This window comes from Lotus japonicus, chromosome 1 (assembly GCF_012489685.1).
Source record: "Lotus japonicus ecotype B-129 chromosome 1, LjGifu_v1.2".
Classification (NCBI taxonomy): domain Eukaryota; kingdom Viridiplantae; phylum Streptophyta; class Magnoliopsida; order Fabales; family Fabaceae; genus Lotus; species Lotus japonicus.
In genome coordinates this window covers 42,516,639-42,536,717 of record NC_080041.1, presented here as the reverse complement: position 1 = coordinate 42,536,717, position 20,079 = coordinate 42,516,639, and the positions used below count along the sequence as shown (strand labels likewise).

General features: G+C 42.3%; 2 protein-coding genes across 2 annotated transcripts; both read left to right on the top strand.

Annotated features, from left to right (window-relative positions):
* The first annotated feature begins 14,296 nt into the window (after positions 1-14,296).
* On the top strand, positions 14,297-14,989 carry LOC130736113 (uncharacterized). Its single transcript, XM_057587962.1, has one exon. The coding sequence runs from the start codon at positions 14,297-14,299 to the stop codon at positions 14,987-14,989; it is 693 nt and encodes a 230-aa protein (XP_057443945.1).
* Positions 14,990-15,058: 69 nt separating this feature from the next.
* LOC130736107 (uncharacterized) lies at positions 15,059-15,901 on the top strand. Its single transcript, XM_057587956.1, has one exon. It carries the CDS (start codon positions 15,059-15,061, stop codon positions 15,899-15,901), a length of 843 nt encoding a protein of 280 aa, XP_057443939.1.
* The last annotated feature ends 4,178 nt before the right edge of the window (positions 15,902-20,079 follow it).

Here is a 20,079-nt window from a genome sequence, read left to right as displayed (position 1 = left end):
TCACAAAGCAAGAGCAATTCTTCTAAGTGCTATTTCCTATGAAGAGTACCAGAAGATTACAGATCGTGAGTTTGCGAAAGGCATTTTCGAATCTCTGAAGATGTCTCATGAAGGAAACAAGAAAGTCAAAGAATCAAAGGCATTGTCTTTGATCCAAAAGTATGAATCCTTCATCATGGAGCCAAATGAGTCCATTGAAGAAATGTTCTCCAGATTTCAATTGCTTGTAGCTGGCATACGACCTCTCAACAAGAGCTACACAACAAAAGATCATGTCATAAGGGTCATCAGGTGTCTTCCTGAAAGTTGGATGCCTTTAGTGACTTCAATAGAGCTCACGAGAGACGTTGAGAATATGAGTTTAGAAGAACTCATCAGCATTTTGAAATGCCATGAGCTGAAGCGCTCAGAGATGCAAGATCTGAGGAAAAAGTCCATAGCCTTGAAATCTAAATCTGAAAAGGCTAAGGTTGAGAAGTCAAAAGCTCTTCAAGCTGAAGAAGAGGAATCTGAAGAAGCATCAGAAGATTCTGATGAAGATGAGCTGACTCTGATCTCCAAGAGACTCAATCGCATCTGGAAGCACAGGCAGAGCAAATACAAAGGCTCTGGAAAGGCAAAAGGAAAGTCTGAATCCTCAGGTCAGAAGAAGTCCTCACTTAAGGAAGTCACATGCTTTGAGTGCAATGAATCAGGGCACTACAAAAGTGACTGTCCAAAGTTGAAGAAGGACAAGAAGCCAAAGAAGCACTTCAAGACAAAGAAGAGTCTGATGGTGACATTTGATGAATCAGAGTCAGAGGATGTTGACTCTGATGGTGAAGTCCAAGGACTCATGGCTATTGTCAAAGACAAGGAAGCAGAGTCAAAGGGAGCTGTTGACTCTGACTCAGAATCAGAAGGAAATCCTAACTCAGACGATGAAAATGAGGTATTCGCTTCTTTCTCTACCTCTGAACTGAAACATGCATTGTCTGATATCATGGATAAGTATAACTCATTATTGTCTAAGCATAAGAAGCTGAAAAAGAACTTATCTGCTGTTTCCAAGACTCCTTCTGAACATGAGAAAATTATTTCTGATTTGAAAAATGATAATCATGCCTTGATCAATTCTAACTCTGTGCTTAAGAACCAGATTGCTAAGTTAGAAGAAATTGTTGCCTGTGATGCCTCTGATTGTAGAAATGAATCTAAGTATGAAAAGTCTTTTCAAAGATTCCTAGCTAAAAGCGTGGATAGAAGCTTAATGGCTTCAATGATCTATGGCGTAAGCAGAAATGGAATGCATGGCATTGGCTATTCTAAACCAATTAGAAATGAGCCCTCTGTGTCTAAAGCTAAATCCTTGTATGAATGCTTTGTTCCCTCTGGTACCATATTGCCTGATCCTGTACCTGCTAAAGTTGCTAAAAACCCTCTTAAAAAGGGATCCTTCTCTATGACTAAATATCATGCAAATATTCCTTTAAAATATCATTTTGAGACACCCAAGGTGATCAGAACCTCTGGGGTAACTAACAAGAAAGGACCCAGAAAGTGGGTACCTAAGGACAAGATTATCTATGTTGCAGATATCCTTGATAGCTCCACTGAAACACCAATCATGGTATCTGGACAGTGGATGCTCGCGTCACATGACGGGAGAAAGGCGTATGTTCCGAGAGCTGAAACTTAAGCCTGGAGGCGAAGTTGGCTTTGGAGGAAATGAAAAGGGTAAAATTGTTGGTACTGGTACTATTTGTGTAGATAGTAGTCCATGCATTGATAATGTGTTATTGGTACACGGCTTAACACATAACTTATTGTCTATAAGTCAATTAGCTGACAAGGGTTATGATGTTATATTCAATCAAAAGTCCTGCCGGGCTGTAAGTCAAATCGATGGCTCTGTTCTGTTTAACAGCAAGAGGAAGAACAACATTTATAAGATCAGATTATCTGAGTTGGAGGCTCAGAATGTGAAGTGCCTTCTGTCTGTTAATGAAGAGCAGTGGGTATGGCATAGACGGTTAGGGCATGCCAGTATGAGAAAGATTTCTCAGCTGAGCAAGCTAAACCTTGTCAGGGGCTTACCCAATCTGAAGTTCGCTTCAGACGCTCTTTGTGAAGCATGTCAGAAAGGCAAATTCACAAAAGTCCCTTTCAAGGCAAAGAATGTTGTCTCAACCTCAAGGCCGTTGGAACTTCTGCATATCGACCTTTTTGGACCAGTGAAAACTGAGTCTATAGGTGGCAAGAGATATGGGATGGTTATCGTTGATGACTATAGCCGCTGGACATGGGTAAAGTTTCTAACCCGCAAGGATGAGTCTCATGCTGTGTTCTCTACCTTCATTGCTCAAGTGCAAAACGAGAAGGCTTGTAGGATTGTGCGTGTCAGAAGTGACCATGGTGGAGAGTTTGAGAATGACAAGTTTGAGAGTCTGTTTGATTCCTATGGAATTGCACATGATTTCTCTTGTCCCAGAACTCCTCAACAAAATGGTGTTGTTGAGAGGAAGAACAGAACTCTTCAGGAGATGGCTAGAACCATGCTCCAAGAAACTGGCATGGCTAAGCACTTTTGGGCAGAGGCAGTAAATACAGCATGTTACATTCAGAACAGAATCTCTGTGAGACCAATTCTGAATAAGACTCCTTATGAATTGTGGAAGAACATAAAACCCAACATTTCTTATTTTCATCCTTTTGGCTGTGTTTGTTATGTTCTCAATACTAAGGATAGATTGCATAAATTTGATGCTAAGTCTTCTAAATGTCTATTACTTGGTTATTCTGAGAGATCTAAAGGTTTTAGATTTTATAATACTGATGCTAAGAATATTGAAGAATCTATTCATGTTAGATTTGACGATAAGCTTGACTCTGACCAGTCAAAGCTAGTTGAAAAGTTTGCAGATTTAAGCATTAATGTTTCTGACAAAGGCAAAGCTCCAGAGGAAGTTGAGCCAGAGGAAGATGAACCAGAGGAAGAAGCTGGTCCCTCTAACTCACAAACTCTGAAGAAGAGCAGAATCACTGCAGCTCACCCTAAGGAATTGATTTTGGGCAACAAAGACGAACCAGTCAGAACCAGATCTGCCTTCAGACCCTCTGAAGAGACCTTGCTCAGTCTGAAAGGATTGGTGTCCTTAATTGAACCCAAGTCCATAGATGAAGCTCTTCAGGACAAGGATTGGATTCTGGCCATGGAAGAAGAATTGAATCAATTTTCCAAGAACGATGTTTGGAGCTTAGTGAAGAAGCCTGAGAGTGTCCATGTTATTGGAACGAAATGGGTATTCAGAAACAAGCTGAATGAGAAAGGAGATGTAGTCAGAAACAAGGCAAGGCTAGTTGCTCAAGGCTACAGCCAGCAAGAAGGAATAGACTACACTGAAACATTTGCTCCAGTAGCAAGACTGGAGGCAATCAGACTGTTGATCTCTTTCTTAGTAAATCACAACATAGTTCTACATCAGATGGACGTGAAGAGTGCCTTCCTAAATGGTTATATCTCAGAGGAAGTCTATGTGTAAGATCAAGTTTTGATCTAGTAGTACAACTCTATGTTTTGATGATTACAAGTTAACCTTTTGATATGAACAATTGTGGTACTCTAACGTGTTTTTCTGAGTGTGCTATTTACAGGCTCTGACCTCAACTCAATCTCACACAAATCAGAAGCACTGTGTATAAAGGGTAACCCAAGCAACGCTTTCGCATTCACCATGTTCAGTATGAACAGTGGAAAAGCTTCAGAAGTTCTGAAGCAATACAAACTCTGATGTGGACTCAGTCGCTAGAAGCTCTGAAGATCCAGAAGTTCTGATAACCAAGAAACACTGAAGGTTCAGATGTTCTGATGGTGTAGAAGACTCTGAAGATCCAGAAGCTGAATAGTGGAAACTCTGAAGTCCAGAAGCAAGAAACTCTGAAGGCCATGTTCTTCCCTCTGAGTTCAGAATCAGAAGATACAATGGTCAGAGGATCTGTGCTTTCCCTCTGACTCTGATCAACCGGCTTCACAAGTTCCAATATGAAGTATTCCCCTGATCAGAAGTCTCCTAGGTTAAAAGGTCAAGTCGCTATCCAAGTACAAAAGCAAGTGTACCTTCCTGACGACCTACCTAACGTTCTCAGCCACAGCAGAAGCTGGATTTTCCAGAACTGCCCTCCAACGGTAGCATTTCCCATGCAACGCTCAACCCTAATCCTTGGAGTATATATAGAGGCTGAAGATTGAAAGAAGCGGCCAGAAAAAAAGAAAGAAACACATATACGCGCAAGACATATTCAAAATATTCTAAGCTTTCTTTCATCTGAAATTCATTGTGTTTACTATTAGCTTTTTAGAAGCAAATCTCTTGTAAACAATTCTTTGATAAACAGTTTGTTTAGTTCCTTTAGGAGATCAAGGTTGATCGGATCCTAGAGAAGACTAAGAGAGTGAATCTTAGTGAGAGCTAAGTCAGTGTAATTGTTAGTCACTTGTAGGTTTCAAGTGCAGTTGTAACTCTTACCTGATTAGTGGATTGCCTTCATTCTAAGAAGGAAGAAATCACCTTAACGGGTGGACTGGAGTAGCTTGAGTGATTTATCAAGTGAACCAGGATAAAATCATTGTGTGCTTTTCTATCTCTTATCTTTAGCACTTAAGTTCTCGAAAGATTTGTCAAAATCTTTAAGGTGGAAGTTTTGTTCTGAAAACGTTATTCAAACCCCCCCTTTCTACCGTTTTTCATACCTTCACTATGTTCATCAACCCCCAGGTTTTGAAGATGAGAAGAAACCAGACCATGTGTTCAAATTGAAGAAATCACTCTACGGTCTGAAGCAAGCTCCAGAGCATGGTATGAGAGACTTAGCTCATTCCTTATGGAGAATGAGTTTGTAAGGGGTAAAGTAGATACAACTCTTTTTTGCAAGACTTATAAAGATGATATCTTAATTGTGCAAATTTATGTTGATGATATTATATTTGGTTCTGCTAATCAATCTCTATGCAAAGAATTTTCTGAGATGATGCAGGCTGAATTTGAGATGAGTATGATGGGAGAATTGAAGTACTTTCTGGGAATACAAGTTGATCAAACACCAGAAGGAACATATATCCATCAGAGCAAGTACACTAAAGAACTTCTGAAGAAGTTCAATATGCTGGAATCTACAGTGGCCAAGACTCCAATGCATCCTACATGCATTCTGGAGAAAGAAGATAAAAGTGGTAAAGTATGTCAGAAGCTCTATCGTGGCATGATAGGTTCACTTCTATACTTAACTGCATCTAGGCCAGACATACTATTTAGTGTTCATTTATGTGCTCGTTTCCAATCAGATCCAAGGGAAACCCACTTAACTGCTGTTAAGAGGATCCCAAGGTATCTGAAAGGCACCACTAACCTTGGCTTGATGTATAAGAAAACATCAGAGTATAAGCTTTCAGGTTACTGTGATGCTGATTATGCTGGAGATAGAACAGAGAGAAAAAGTACTTCCGGAAATTGTCAATTTCTGGGAAGCAATCTAGTCTCATGGGCAAGCAAGAGGCAATCAACCATTGCACTATCAACTGCAGAGGCAGAATATATCTCAGCAGCAATATGCAGCACTCAGATGCTCTGGATGAAACATCAGCTGGAGGATTATCAGATCCTTGAGAGCAATATCCCAATCTATTGTGATAACACTGCTGCAATCTCATTGAGTAAGAATCCTATCTTGCATTCAAGGGCAAAGCACATTGAGGTAAAGTATCACTTTATTAGAGATTATGTACAGAAGGGCGTACTTCTTCTGAAGTTTGTTGATACTGACCATCAATGGGCAGATATCTTTACAAAGCCCTTAGCAGAGGATAGATTTAATTTTATTCTGAAAAATCTGAACATGGACTTTTGTCCAGAGTGAAGATGGATCAGAACCTCTGACTATGATACTTCTTGATCAGAAGATGTCTAGTCCAGAAGGTAACTCAATCAGAGTGTGTGTACCCACTGGTACTGACTCTGAAGCTGAGACAGCAACACGTGTGTCAGTATTTCTGATGCATAGTTCCTTGTGCCCGTGTGACAGTCTGTTATGATTGCGTGTAGATGTGCTTCTCTCATGTGTGTGATTTGTGTATTTACTGTTACTATCTATCTTTAATTTTCAACCGTTGATCTTAAATTGCTTTTTGAATCAACAACGGTTATTTGTCAAAACCCACTATACACACACGATCTCTCTCACTTCCGGTTTTTACTCTCGCTCTCTCTGCTATTTCGAAACCTCTTATCCTCGTTTTCTCTCTCGATCTCTCTTCATCTTTCAACCTTCATCTTCTACCTCAAACCCTCAACCGCTTCAAAAATGGTGAGTCAAACCAGAAGAGCTACTGCAGATGCAACCCAGTTCCCTCACATGGTAGTTGGTCTAGCAACGGGTCAAAGGGGCCCTGAGAATCCGACACAAGATCAAGGTCAAGCTCAAGAGCAGATTATTCCAATTGCAGAACGGGGCTGTGCCGTTCACTGCGTATATGCTCCAGAGGAACTCCAAGTCCTGGCAGAATGGAGATTCGACCTCGACAACCTGGCTACAAATGGGTATGATCTTCGTCCTGAAGTCCAAGTTCAAGGTTGGGGAAATTACTTCAACAGACTTCGAGGACCGGTGTATGATAAACTGGTCAAGGAATTCTGGAAGCACGCCGACTGCGATGATACTCAGGTGGTATCTCACATTCTTGGAAGAAAGATCATCATCACAGAGAAGTCCTTCGTGAACTTGCTGGGTGCAGCAACTGCTTTTGGGTATCGTTTCCAATTCACGGAATCGAAGCTGAAACCCAAGACGAAGGATGAGATCAACAAGGCCTTGTACACCAATTACAAACCGGGCAAGACGAATTACAAGGTGATGGACCTTCATCCCAAGCTTAGGATCTGGCATAAAATTTTGCTCCACTGCATAAACCAGAGACCAAAGGGCAGTTCCCCAGACTACATCAACTTCAACCAGAAGGTGATGTTGTTCTTCATCCAAGACCAGAAGAAGATCTGCCTTCCCTACTTCCTGTTCTCCTACTTGAAGGAATGTATCCGGAAGTCTCGTACCACTGCCTCCATCAAGTCAGCGATCAAGTATATTCCCTTCGGGAGACTTCTGTCTGATCTCTTCATTGAGAGTGGCCTCATTCAGGATCTGATAAATGCTGGATGCACAGAGGATCTGACCACCATTGTCAGTGATGTCTTCACGGTAAATTCTCTAAAGAAGATGGGCCTAATCAAGAAGAAGATTGCTCCTGCCCATGAAGACACATCTTCTGAGATCAGAAGTAGAAGGATGCCTCTGAATGACTACCCTCTGTGGACACAGGCAGACAATCCTGACGCCATTAGGTGCTATGTTGAAAACCTAAGGGCTCAAGGATTCGAAATTGATCTCGATGACTTCTTCAGCAGACTGCCGCCAGCTCCAGAGTTTCCTTCTCCTCCCAAGAAGAAAGCTCAAAGGAAGATGATCCTAGAAGAATCTTCTGAGGAATCAGATGTTCCTCTGATCAAAAAGAAGAAGGCTGGTCAATCCAAGAGAAAGCAAGATGAAACCAGCAGGCCTGATGATGGTGATGATAGTGATAATGAGGATGGTCCTCCTCCTCAGAAGAAGAAGCAGGTCAGAATTGTGGTGAAGCCTACTCGGGTGGAACCAGCTGCTGAAGTGATCAGAAGGACTGAACCTCCTGCCAGAGTGACTAGATCATCAGCACATTCAAGTAAGTCTGCACTTGCTTCTGATGATGATTTGAATTTATTTGATGCACTCCCCATATCTGCCTTGCTCAAACACTCCTCAAATCCCCTCACTCCTATTCCTGAATCCCAACCAGCTGCACAAACCACCTCTCCACCACATTCCCCAAGGTCTTCGTTCTTTCAACCTTCCCCTACTGAAGCACCTCTCTGGAATTTGCTCCAGAACCAACCCTCTAGGTCAGAAGAACCAACCTCTCCCATTACCATTCAGTACAACCCATTAACTTCTGAACCCATCATCCATGAACAACCAGAGCCTACCCACACAGAACCTGAACCCAGAACCTCTGATCACTCTGTCCCAAGAGCATCAGAACGTCGGGCTCTCAGACCCACGGATACAGACTCTTCCACAGCCTTTACACCTGTATCCTTCCCAACCAATGTTGCTGACTCTTCTCCCTCCAATAACTCTGAATCCATTAGAAAATTCATGGAGGTCAGAAAAGAAAAGGTGTCTACCTTAGAAGAGTATTATCTCACTTGTCCAAGCCTTAGGAGATATCCTGGCCCTAGACCTGAACGTCTAGTTGACCCAGATGAACCTATCTTGGCCAATCCTTTATAAGAGGCAGACCCTTTGGCTCAACAAGCTCACCCTGCCCCAGACCAACAAGAGCCTATTCAACCACAACCTGAACCAGAACAATCTGTGTCTAACCAATCCTCGGTTAGATCACCTCATCCTCTGGTTGAAACTTCAGAACCTCACCTTGGAACCTCTGAACCCAATGCTCAAATGTTTAACATTGGCTCTCCACAAGGTGCCTCTGAAGCTCACAGCAGCAATCACCCAGCCTCTCCTGAAACCAACCTCTCCATAATTCCTTACACTCACCTCCGACCCACATCTCTCTCTGAGTGCATCAATATTTTCTATCATGAAGCCTCTTTGATGCTACGCAATGTGCATGGTCAGACTGACCTAAGTGAGAATGCTGATCGTGTGGCTGATGAGTGGAACAATCTGGGCACTTGGCTAGTGGCTCAAGTTCCAATTATGATGCAGCTCCTGCATGCAGAGGGAAGTCAGAGGATTGAGGCTGCAAAGCAAAGTTTTGCTCGAAGGGTGGCTCTTCATGAACAAGAACAGAGACATAAGCTTCTTGAAGCTATTGAAGAAGCCAACAGAAAGAAAGCTCAAGCAGAAGAAGCTGCACGTCAAGCAGCAGCTCAAGCTGAACAAGCCAGACTAGAGGCAGAACGCCTTGAGGCTGAGGCTGAAGCTCTTAGATGCCAAGCACTTGCACCAGTAGTGTTTACTCCTGCTGCTTCTGCTTCCATTCCAGATCCTCAAGCTGCTCAGAATGTTCCTTCCGGTTCTGCTCAGTCAAGCTCGTCCAGACTCGACATCATGGAACAGCGTCTTGACACTCATGAATCCATGCTAATTGAAATGAAGCACATGATGATGGAACTTCTGCGTCGAACTGATAAACCCTAGTTTTAGGATCTCTTCGTTTTTCTTTTTCTTTAAAGTTGTTTTATTTTTGTTAACTTCTGCTTCTTCTTATTTAATTATTCTACTTTGTTCGTTTGTGATTATCTATGCATATCTATATATATTTTTGTCACATGTGTTTGCAAAAATTCTTTTTATTCATAATCTCTTTATGTTTACATCATACATTCTTTCCCTAAAGTCTAGAATGGAGGATCCCTCCTCATTCTTCTGCACTCCTGGCGCTGCTCTGACCTATCCTTCTCCAGACGCTCCAGTGCATGCTGGATGTTGTTGAGCCTGTTCTTTAGCTCATCCCTCTCCAGAATCTCTTCTGCAGTCTTGAGCTTCTCTTCCAAACTCTCTTTTTCTTCCAGCAGCTTGAGTTCAAGCCGGCTGAGTTCTTGCACCTCCTCCGCGAAGGCAAGAAATTCCCTCAGGTCTCTCTTCAACTCTGGACGCAGGTCCTCCTCCAGCAGTGTCCGTGTCAGCTCCGCGATGGTCGTTGTACCCTCTGGATGCCTGATGTTCAGGAACAAGTCCTCCTCGAAGGCCTTCTTCCTCAGCTCTTCTAGTGCTACGATGTATGATGCCATTTTTTCTTTCTTACTGAAAATTGTTCGAGGTGTGAAGCTTACCTCTCTCTCCAACGCTTTATATAGGCTTCACTTTCTCTCTGAAAGTTAATGCTCCTACAGTTTCTCGAGGTTAAGTTCTTGGTAACTGACCCCTCTCTTTACTCCCTTGACCGGTGGTAAACGTTCTTCTCTTGCATTAACTCTTCTATTCATTTCGCCTAACTCTGATTCTTGCATCGTTTTCGTTTTCTTTAAACTTAGACCTTCTCTAAGGGGGAGTACCTTGTACTTCAAGCTAAGTTTTTCACACCCCAAGCTTTTTGCTTATGACAAAAAGGGGGAGTAAACCCAGTTTTTGATGTGTAAGATGTGTTAGTGTGATTTATTTTTTCTTTTGGAGAATTTAAGAGTTCCACCTTCATGACCATAGATGTGTCACTGGGCAAATACAAGGAATACATTTCACTTCTTCTGAAGTGATTCTAAGTTGACTCTGATACCCAAGACTCTGATACCTTGTCCGTGACTCTGATTACTTATGCGCTCTGATTACTCGATTTTCATCTATGTCATAAGTTTTTCACTCTGAACTCTTATATCATTTAGCTCAGAATCTAGACTTTACTAACGTTTTCATCAAGTATTAGATTCAGGGGGAGCTAAGCTCAGAATCAAGCAGTGACTTGAATTCAGAATGAGCAAGATAAACTATTCACATCAGGATAAGTCTTATTCTATATCTCTAAACTCTGAGTGAATTTAGTTTAATGTTTAAGAATTGTTCATCAAAAATCTTAGTTTTGTCATCATCAAAAAGGGGGAGATTGTAAGATCAAGTTTTGATCTAGTAGTACAACTCTATGTTTTGATGATTACAAGTTAACCTTTTGATATGAACAATTGTGGTACTCTAACGTGTTTTTCTGAGTGTGCTATTTGCAGGCTCTGACCTCAACTCAATCTCACACAAATCAGAAGCACTGTGTATAAAGAGCAACCCAAGCAACGCTTTCGCATTCACCATGTTCAGTATGAACAGTGGAAAAGCTTCAGAAGTTCTAAAGTTATACAAACTCTGATGTGGACTCAGTCACTAGAAGTTCTGAAGATCCAGAAAGTCTGATAACCAAGAAACACTGAAGGCTCAGATATTCTGATGGTGTAGAAGACTCTGAAGATCTAGAAGCTGATTAGTGAAATTCTGTTGTCCAGAAGCTAGATACTCTGAAGGCCATGTTCTTCCCTCTGAGTTCAGAATCAGAAGAAACAATGGTAAGAGGATCTGGGCTTTCCCTCTGACTCTGATCAACCGGCTTCACAAGTTCCAATATGAAGCATTCCCCTGATCAGAAGTCTCCTAGGTTTAAAGGTCAAGTCGCTATCCAAGTACAAAAGCAAATGTACCTTCCTGACGACCTACCTAACAGTCTCAGACACAGCAGAAGCTGGATTTTCCAGAACTGCCCTCCAACGGTAGCATTTCCCATGCAACGCTCAACCCTAATCCTTGGAGTATATAAAGAGGCTGAAGACTGAAAGAAACGGCTAGAAGCATTCACATACGCGCAAGACAAACTTAAATTCTTCTAAGCTTTCTTTCATCTGAAATTCATTGAGTTTACTATTAGCTTTTTAGAAGCAAATCTCTTGTAAACAATTCTTTGATAAACAGTTTGTTTAGTTCCTTTAGGAGATCAAGGCTGATCGGATCCTAGAGAAGACTAAGAGAGTGAATCTTAGTGTGAGCTAAGTCAGTGTAATTGTTAGTCACTTGTAGGTTTCAAGTGCAGTTGTAACTCTTACCTGATTAGTGGATTGCCTTCATTCTAAGAAGGAAGAAATCACCTTAACGGGTGGACTGGAGTAGCTTGAGTGATTTATCAAGTGAACCAGGATAAAATCCTTGTGTGCTTTTCTATCTCTTATCTTTAGCACTTAAGTTCTCGAAAGATTTGTCAAAATCTTTAAGGTGGAAGTTTTATACTGAAAACGTTATTCAAACCCCCCCCTTTCTACCGTTTTTCATACCTTCATATTACTTACGTAATTCTTTGGAGTTGACCCTCGTGCCTTCTGTGTGTGTTTGGGCGGACTACGCCTTTGTCAGATGTCCATGGCGGATTGGTTCACGATGGTCCACCCTTCGGGGGGGACTAGGTTTGAGATGCTAGATCAGAAGATCCCCGGCTCATGGGTGGTCGACCCGGCTGGCCACAGAGCGATCTACTCGGGGAGAATAATGGAAGATCGTGTCGACAGTCTGGGACACTTGACGGAGGAAGTTCTGAGGCATTACACTGTCAGCTTCAACCTGCCACCCGGCGTGCACTGTGGACCCGGTGTAGGAGTACCACCACCGCCGTCGTCTCCTGACGACGAGGACCCCTCGGAGGAGGAGCCTGTGGGAGGGACTTCATCGGACTCTAGCTCACCTACTGTTGCCGTTGCTGCTGACCTTGGTTCGAGTCCTGGTCCCGTGAGACCAGCACAAGAGCATGTTGCAGTAGCGAGAGGAGGGATGGTTGCAGACATTGACCTAGTCGTCCTGGATTCTGATTCGGATGATGACCACGCCAGTATGTAGTCGTGAGTGCTAGGGTGTACTCCTCTGGACAGGATTAGGGTAGGAGTAGAGTTATAGCTCTGGTCGTCATGTTCGTATTTTGGGGCAGGGTAAGTTCCCGACCGTTAGCTTTTTGTGTGGTTTTCTTTATGGAAATCACAGAGAGTTGGTTAGACTAGGAGGTCTTATTCAGGCCGTTTTGGACTGACCTACTTTCATTTTGGAGGACTGTATTGCGAACACTTGACCTTTCACTTGGTTTGTACATATTGCCCACGGGCACTACTTTCGGTTACTTCCCGTCACTGGAGGTTACTCGTGACGTGGTTCACTACTTACAGCGGGGGCTGTAATTATATTGTACATTAGTTATGTTTATCTTTCGTTGTAGAGTCTTTATTTCGACAAGTCTTTAAATTTATTATTTAAACAAATCGAAAAAAAAATATTCACGTTTTTTTCCGCTTTATTTTCTTTTTGGTTACTAAAGTGACGCCACCGAAATCGGGGTGTTACACTCTGAGTTGGTTGTTGTTGTTGTCAGCGGAATTGGCTTAGGCCATCGTTGTTTTTCACCCTAGGTTCTGGATCACTGATCACTGTTAAGTGTATAAATCAGAACCGGAGCTCTAATGCCAATTGAAGGTGCGAAAAACACTAGAAAAGGGGGGTTTGAATAGAGTTTTTAAACAAAAGTTTCCCCTTTTGTAGTTTTGACAAACTTAAGGATATGAACTAGGTGCTGAAGAATATGAAGTAGATCACGCAAGTATTTTATCCTGGTTCACTTGAGATAAAAGCTCAAGCTAATCCAGTCCACCCGTGAAGGTGATTTCTTCCTTCTTCTGATGAAGGCAATCCACTAAAATCAATGAATGTTACAACTGCACTTGCAACCTGCTAAGTGACTAACAATACACTGATTTTCTCACTAGTATACTCTCAAGAAGCTGATCTACTGATCCTCTCAAGACTAGCTAAACACTGAACCAAACTTGATTCAGTCCTCTCAAGATCCGACCAAACTTGGTCTCTTAAGGAACTTTACAAAGTGTATGTAAAAGGTTTTGGGTTTACAAGAATCGCTTCTGAAAAGTTAGTGGTAAACTCAGATGTTTAAGAGTAGTGTAGAAATATTGCTAAGAGATCGGTTAAAATGAATTCAAGAATATCAGCAAAGTTTCTTGGCTTCTTTCTTCTATCTTCAGCCCTTATATAGTCAAAGGCATATGATGTAGCCGTTGCTAGGGTTTTGCCCGTTGGAGTGGCAATCTTGTAATATCAGACTGCTAGGCTGAACGAGGTAGGTGGCGGACAGGTTGTGACTGTACGATGTGTACTATGACAGCGACCTGTCCTTTCACCAGCTGACTTATGATCTGGAGTGCTTCAGATGGGCGTTAGTGAAGCTTCTGATCAGAGTCAGACGGAAGCTTGGATCCTCTGACCTTGCAACTTCTGCTTCTGGACATGTTCCTCAGAACTTCTGAACGCCAGAGCTAGAATAGCTTGGGTCTTCAGAGCCAACTTCTTGCAGGTCTTCAGAACTTGAGTCTTCTACTTCAGAACCGTTCCTTCTGCTTCTGGAACATCTGGTCTTCAGAACTTCTGACTCCGGTTCTTCAGTACCTCTTGAGAGCTTCTATCTTCAGATCTTCTGAAGGATTTGCCACTGTTCTGAACGAACATGATAAGCTTTAGAACTCTCTTTTTGGTTACTCTTGGGTCATCTTCTTCTGATGGAATAGGCTTGGGTCAGAATCAGAACCTGTTTGTCACAACTATAAAAGACAAACGTTAGAGTACCATATTTGTTAATCCTCAAAAACCTTAATTGTAATCATCAAAATATAGAGATGCAACCACTGATCAAATCTTGATCTTACAAGATACTGACCCAATCGACCATTTGCGGTATTTTAATACTAAAATGGTCATTGGCGGGGTGACTGATGCCGTGAAGTGCAGATTAATGCCTTCCACGTTTAAGGGCGTGGCTATGACTTGGTTTATCAAACAACCTCCATATTCCATTTCAAACTTCACCGATTTGTCCACCAAGTTTTTAACACAATTTTCAGCTAATCAAACTCAAAAGGTGACTCCGGCTGATTTGTTCAATATTCATCAGCACGTGGGCGAGCGCATCAAAACGTATATGGCTTGTTTCAGTCGTGTCTCAGTTCAGTTAGAAGACGCCAGTCCAGAAGTATGTGTGGCGGCTTTCAAGAATGGGCTCAGGTGCGGCTCGTTGAACAAGGACTTAACCAGAAGACCTGCCAAGGACATGATGGACCTACGTGCAAGGGCACAGGAATTCATCTTGGTGGAACAAGATGAACAGACCAAAAAAGATATAGATAACTGGCGTGCACAACCTGACGCAACAACAGAGAAAGGACGTGGTTCGAAAGATCAGCGTCCAGCCCAAACGTCGCGCCAGCCTAGGCCCACGCCATACCCTTCAGGAAGGCAGGGGCCACAAGGTAACACTTGGCATCGGAATGTGCCACCTACTCTAGCAAATCAGGGAGGACATGTACCCGCCCAAGGGCAACAAACCAAACTGAATGCTCCTCTCGGTGCGATCTTGCGAGAAGTAGGGCAAACAAATGTAGTCTAGTACCCGAGGTCACCTAGGCGACCCCCTGCTAATGTGGACACTACCAAGTGGTGTGAATTTCATAAAACTATGGGACACACTACGGATAATTGCTGGACTCTGCGCAAGGAAATTGAGAGATTGATTAAAGCAGGTCACTTGGCAAACTTTGTCTCAGGTGAAAACACACAGTCAGAAGCTGTCAAGGCCTCCGGAGGCGGCTCGTCAAAAGGAAAGGAAGTAGTGGAGGATTTGGGAGCACCCGCTGGGTCCTGCTTGTCAATCGCTGGAGGCTTCGGCGGTGGGCGTTTATCTTGTATAGGGCGAAAAAGGTACGTAGAGGCGGTGAACTTAGTACACAAAGCTTATGAGGGTGAGTGTTGGTTGAACCACACTCCTATCACTTTCTCACCAAAGGATTTTGATCATGTGATTCCACACGACAACGATCCAATAGTGGTGACTTTACGCGTGAATAACTATGTTACTAAGAAAGTCTTTTTGGACCAAGGAAGTTCTGCATACATCATATATGGCGATGCATTTGAAAGATTGGGCCTAAAGGAGTCGGACTTAAAGCCATACACAGGGTGCTTGGTAGGATTCACAAGCGATCAGGCCAAGGTTAGAGGTTATGTTGAGTTGGCCACAGCTTTTGGCGAGGGGGAGTTTGTGAAAAAGTTTCAAGTAAAGTATTTGGTTCTTCCATGTAAGGCGACGTACAATGTACTTTTGGGGTGTGATACTTTAAACAAAGTATGTGCTATAATCTCAACCACCCATTTAACAGTAAAGTATCCAGCTTGTAATGGAAAAATTGGAATTTTAAGGGTGGATCAAGAGGCTGCAAGAGCATGTTATGCTGAAAGTTTGGCACTTTATGGTAAAAGGGCGGCCAAGGAAGCTCATCGTGTCACAGAAATCTTTACATGAAGATTTTAATTTGGATCCACGTGATGACTCGGAGGAATTGCGACCCCAGCCTGTGGAAGAGACAAAATCTATTCAAGTATCTGGGCGTGCTTTGAAAATTAGGAGCACCCTGTCAAAGGAGCAAGAAAACCGGCTGATTGATTTGCTCAAAAACAATCTGGATTGCATGGACGATTAAGGATGTACCAGGCATTGATCCCAATGTCATATCTCATCACTTATCAATACAACCGGGGGCCAAACCTGTGATGCAAGCTCGAAGGCGTATGGGCGAGGAAAAGGACAAAGCGGTGCAGATAGAAACTCAGAAGTTACTTGAAGGAAAGTTCATTAGGGAAGTTCAATACCCTACATGGTTGGAAAATGTTGTTATGGTGCGAAAAGCAAACGGGAAATGGAGGATGTGTGTAAGATCAAGTTTTGATCTAGTAGTACAACTCTATGTTTTGATGATTACAAGTTAACCTTTTGATATGAACAATTGTGGTACTCTAACGTGTTTTTCTGAGTGTGCTATTTACAGGCTCTGACCCTGACTCAATTTCACACAAATCAGAAGCACTGTGCATAAAGGGTAACCCAAGCAACGCTTTCGCATTCACCATGTTCAGCATGAACAGTGGAAAAGCTTCAGAAGATCTGAAGCTATACAAACTCTGATGAGGACTCAGTCGCTAGAAGCTCTGAAGATCCAGAAGTTCTGACAACCAAGAAACACTGAAGGTTCAGATGTTCTGATGGTGTAGAAGACTCTGAAGATCCAGAAGCTGAATAGTGGAAACTCTGAAGTCCAGAAGCAAGAAACTCTGAAGGCCATGTTCTTCCCTCTGAGTTCAGAATCAGAAGATACAATGGTCAGAGGATCTGTGCTTTCCCTCTGACTCTGATCAACCGGCTTCACAAGTTCCAATACGAAGCATTCCTCTGATCAGAAGTCTCCTAGGTTAAAAGGTCAAGTCGCTATCCAAGTACAAAAGCAGTGTACCTTCCTGACGACCTACCTAACGTTCTCAGCCACAGCAGAAGCTGGATTTTCCAGAACTGCCCTCCAACGGTAGCATTTCCCATGCAACGCTCAACCCTAATCCTTGGAGTATATATAGAGGCTGAAGATTGAAAGAAGCGGCTAAGAAACTAAGAAGAAGCAACACGCGCAAGATATTCAAAACATTCTAAGCTTTCTTTCATCTTGTAATTTATTTAGTTTACACTCAGCTTATTCATAAGCAAACCCTTGTAAACACCAATCTCAAACAGTTGTTTGATTTTCCTTTAGGAGATCAAGGTTGATCGGATCCTAGAGAAGACTAAGAGAGTGAATCTTAGTGTGAGCTAAGTCAGTGTAATTGTTAGTCACTTGTAGGTTTCAAGTGCAGTTGTAACTCTTACCTGATTAGTGGATTGCCTTCATTCTAAGAAGGAAGAAATCACCTTAACGGGTGGACTGGAGTAGCTTGAGTGATTTATCAAGTGAACCAGGATAAAATCTTTGTGTGCTTTTCTATCTCTATCTTTTGCACTTAGTTCTCGAAAAGATTTGTTAAAATCTTTAAGGTGGTAGTTTTGTACTGAAAACGTTATTCAAACCCCCCCTTTCTACCGTTTTTCATACCTTCAATTGGTATCAGAGCGCAAGTTCTGATTACCACACCTAACAGTGTTCAGTGATCCGGGCCGGTGTGAAAAACAATGGCTGCCACCACCAGTGAAACTCAAAGAGATGGTTACAACGCAAAGCCTCCTATGTTCGATGGTCAAAGGTTCGAATATTGGAAAGATAGACTGGAAAGTTTCTTTCTGGGTTTCGATGCAGATCTCTGGGATATTATTGTGGATGGCTATGAGCGTCCAGTTGATGCAGATGGCAAAAAGATCCCAAGGTCAGAGATGTCTGCAGATCAAAAGAAGCTGTACTCACAACATCATAAAGCAAGAGCAATTCTTCTAAGTGCTATCTCCTATGAGGAGTACCAGAAGATTACAGATCGTGAGTTTGCTAAAGGCATTTTTGATTCTCTGAAGATGTCTCATGAAGGAAACAAGAAAGTCAAAGAATCAAAGGCATTGTCCTTGATCCAAAAGTATGAATCCTTCATCATGGAGCCAAATGAGTCCATTGAAGAAATGTTCTCCAGATTTCAACTGCTTGTAGCTGGCATACGTCCTCTCAACAAGAGCTACACAACAAAAGATCACGTCATAAGGGTCATCAGGTGTCTTCCTGAAAGTTGGATGCCTTTGGTGACTTCAATAGAGCTCACGAGAGATGTTGAGAATATGAGTTTAGAAGAACTCATCAGCATTTTGAAATGCCATGAGCTGAAGCGCTCAGAGATGCAAGATCTGAGGAAAAAGTCCATAGCCTTGAAATCCAAATCTGAAAAGGCTAAGGTTGAGAAGTCAAAGGTTCTTCAAGCTGAAGAAGAAGAATCTGAAGAAGCATCAGAAGATTCTGATGAAGATGAGCTGACTCTGATCTCCAAGAGACTCAACCGCATCTGGAAGCACAGGCAGAGCAAGTTCAAAGGCTCTGGAAAGGCAAGAGGAAAGTCTGAATCCTCAGGTCAGAAGAAGTCATCAATCAAGGAAGTCACTTGCTTTGAGTGCAAAGAATCAGGGCACTACAAAAGTGACTGTCCAAAATTGAAGAAGGACAAGAAACCAAAGAAGCACTTCAAGACCAAGAAGAGTCTGATGGTGACATTCGATGAATCAGAGTCAGAGGATGTTGACTCTGATGGTGAAGTCCAAGGACTCATGGCTATTGTCAAAGACAAAGGAACAGAGTCAAAGGAAGCTGTTGACTCTGACTCAGAATCAGAAGGAGATCCAGACTCTGACGATGAAAATGAGGTATTTGCTTCCTTCTCTACCTCTGAACTGAAACATGCTTTGTCTGATATCATGGATAAGTATAACTCCTTGTTGTCTAAGCATAAGAAGCTGAAAAAGAACTTATCTGCTGTTCCTAAAACTCCTTCTGATCATGAGAAAATCATATCTGATTTGAAAAATGATAACCATGCTTTAGTTAATTCTAACTCTGTGCTTAAGAATCAAATTGCAAAGTTAGAAGAAGTTATTGCCTGCGATGCCTCTGATAGTAAGCATGAATCTAAGTATGAAAAATCTTTTCAAAGATTCCTGGCTAAAAGCGTAGATAGAAGCTTAATGGCTTCAATGATCTATGGTGTAAGCAGAAATGGAATGCATGGCATTGGCTATTCTAAACCAATTAGAAATGAGCCTTCTGTGTCTAAAGCTAAATCCTTGTATGAATGCTTTGTTCCCTCTGGTACCATATTGCCTGATCCTGTACCTGCTGAAGTTGCTAAAAACCCTCTTAAAAAGGGATCTTTCTCTATGACTAAATATCATGCAAATATTCCTTTAAAATATCATGTTGAGACACCCAAGGTGATCAGAACCTTTGGGGTAACTAACAAAAGAGGACCCAGAAAGTGGGTACCTAAGGACAAGATTATCTATGTTGCAGATATCCTTGATAGCTCCACTGAAACACCAATCATGGTATCTGGACAGTGGATGCTCGCGTCACATGACGGGAGAAAAGCGTATGTTCCGAGAGCTGAAACTTAAGCCTGGAGGCGAAGTTGGCTTCGGAGGAAATGAAAAGGGTAAAATTGTTGGTACTGGTACTATTTGTGTAGATAGTAATCCATGCATTGATAATGTTTTATTGGTAGACGGCTTAACACATAACTTATTGTCTATAAGTCAATTAGCTGACAAGGGTTATGATGTTATATTCAATCAAAAGTCCTGCCGGGCTGTAAGTCAGATCGATGGCTCTGTTCTGTTTAACAGCAAGAGGAAGAACAACATTTATAAGATCAGATTATCTGAGTTGGAGGCTCAGAATGTGAAGTGCCTTCTGTCTGTTAATGAAGAGCAGTGGGTATGGCATAGACGGTTAGGGCATGCCAGTATGAGAAAGATTTCTCAGCTGAGCAAGCTAAACCTTGTCAGGGGCTTACCCAATCTGAAGTTCGCTTCAGACGCTCTTTGTGAAGCATGTCAGAAAGGCAAATTCACAAAAGTCCCTTTCAAGGCAAAGAATGTTGTCTCAACCTCAAGGCCGTTAGAACTTCTGCATATCGACCTGTTTGGACCAGTGAAAACTGAGTCTATAGGTGGCAAGAGATATGGGATGGTTA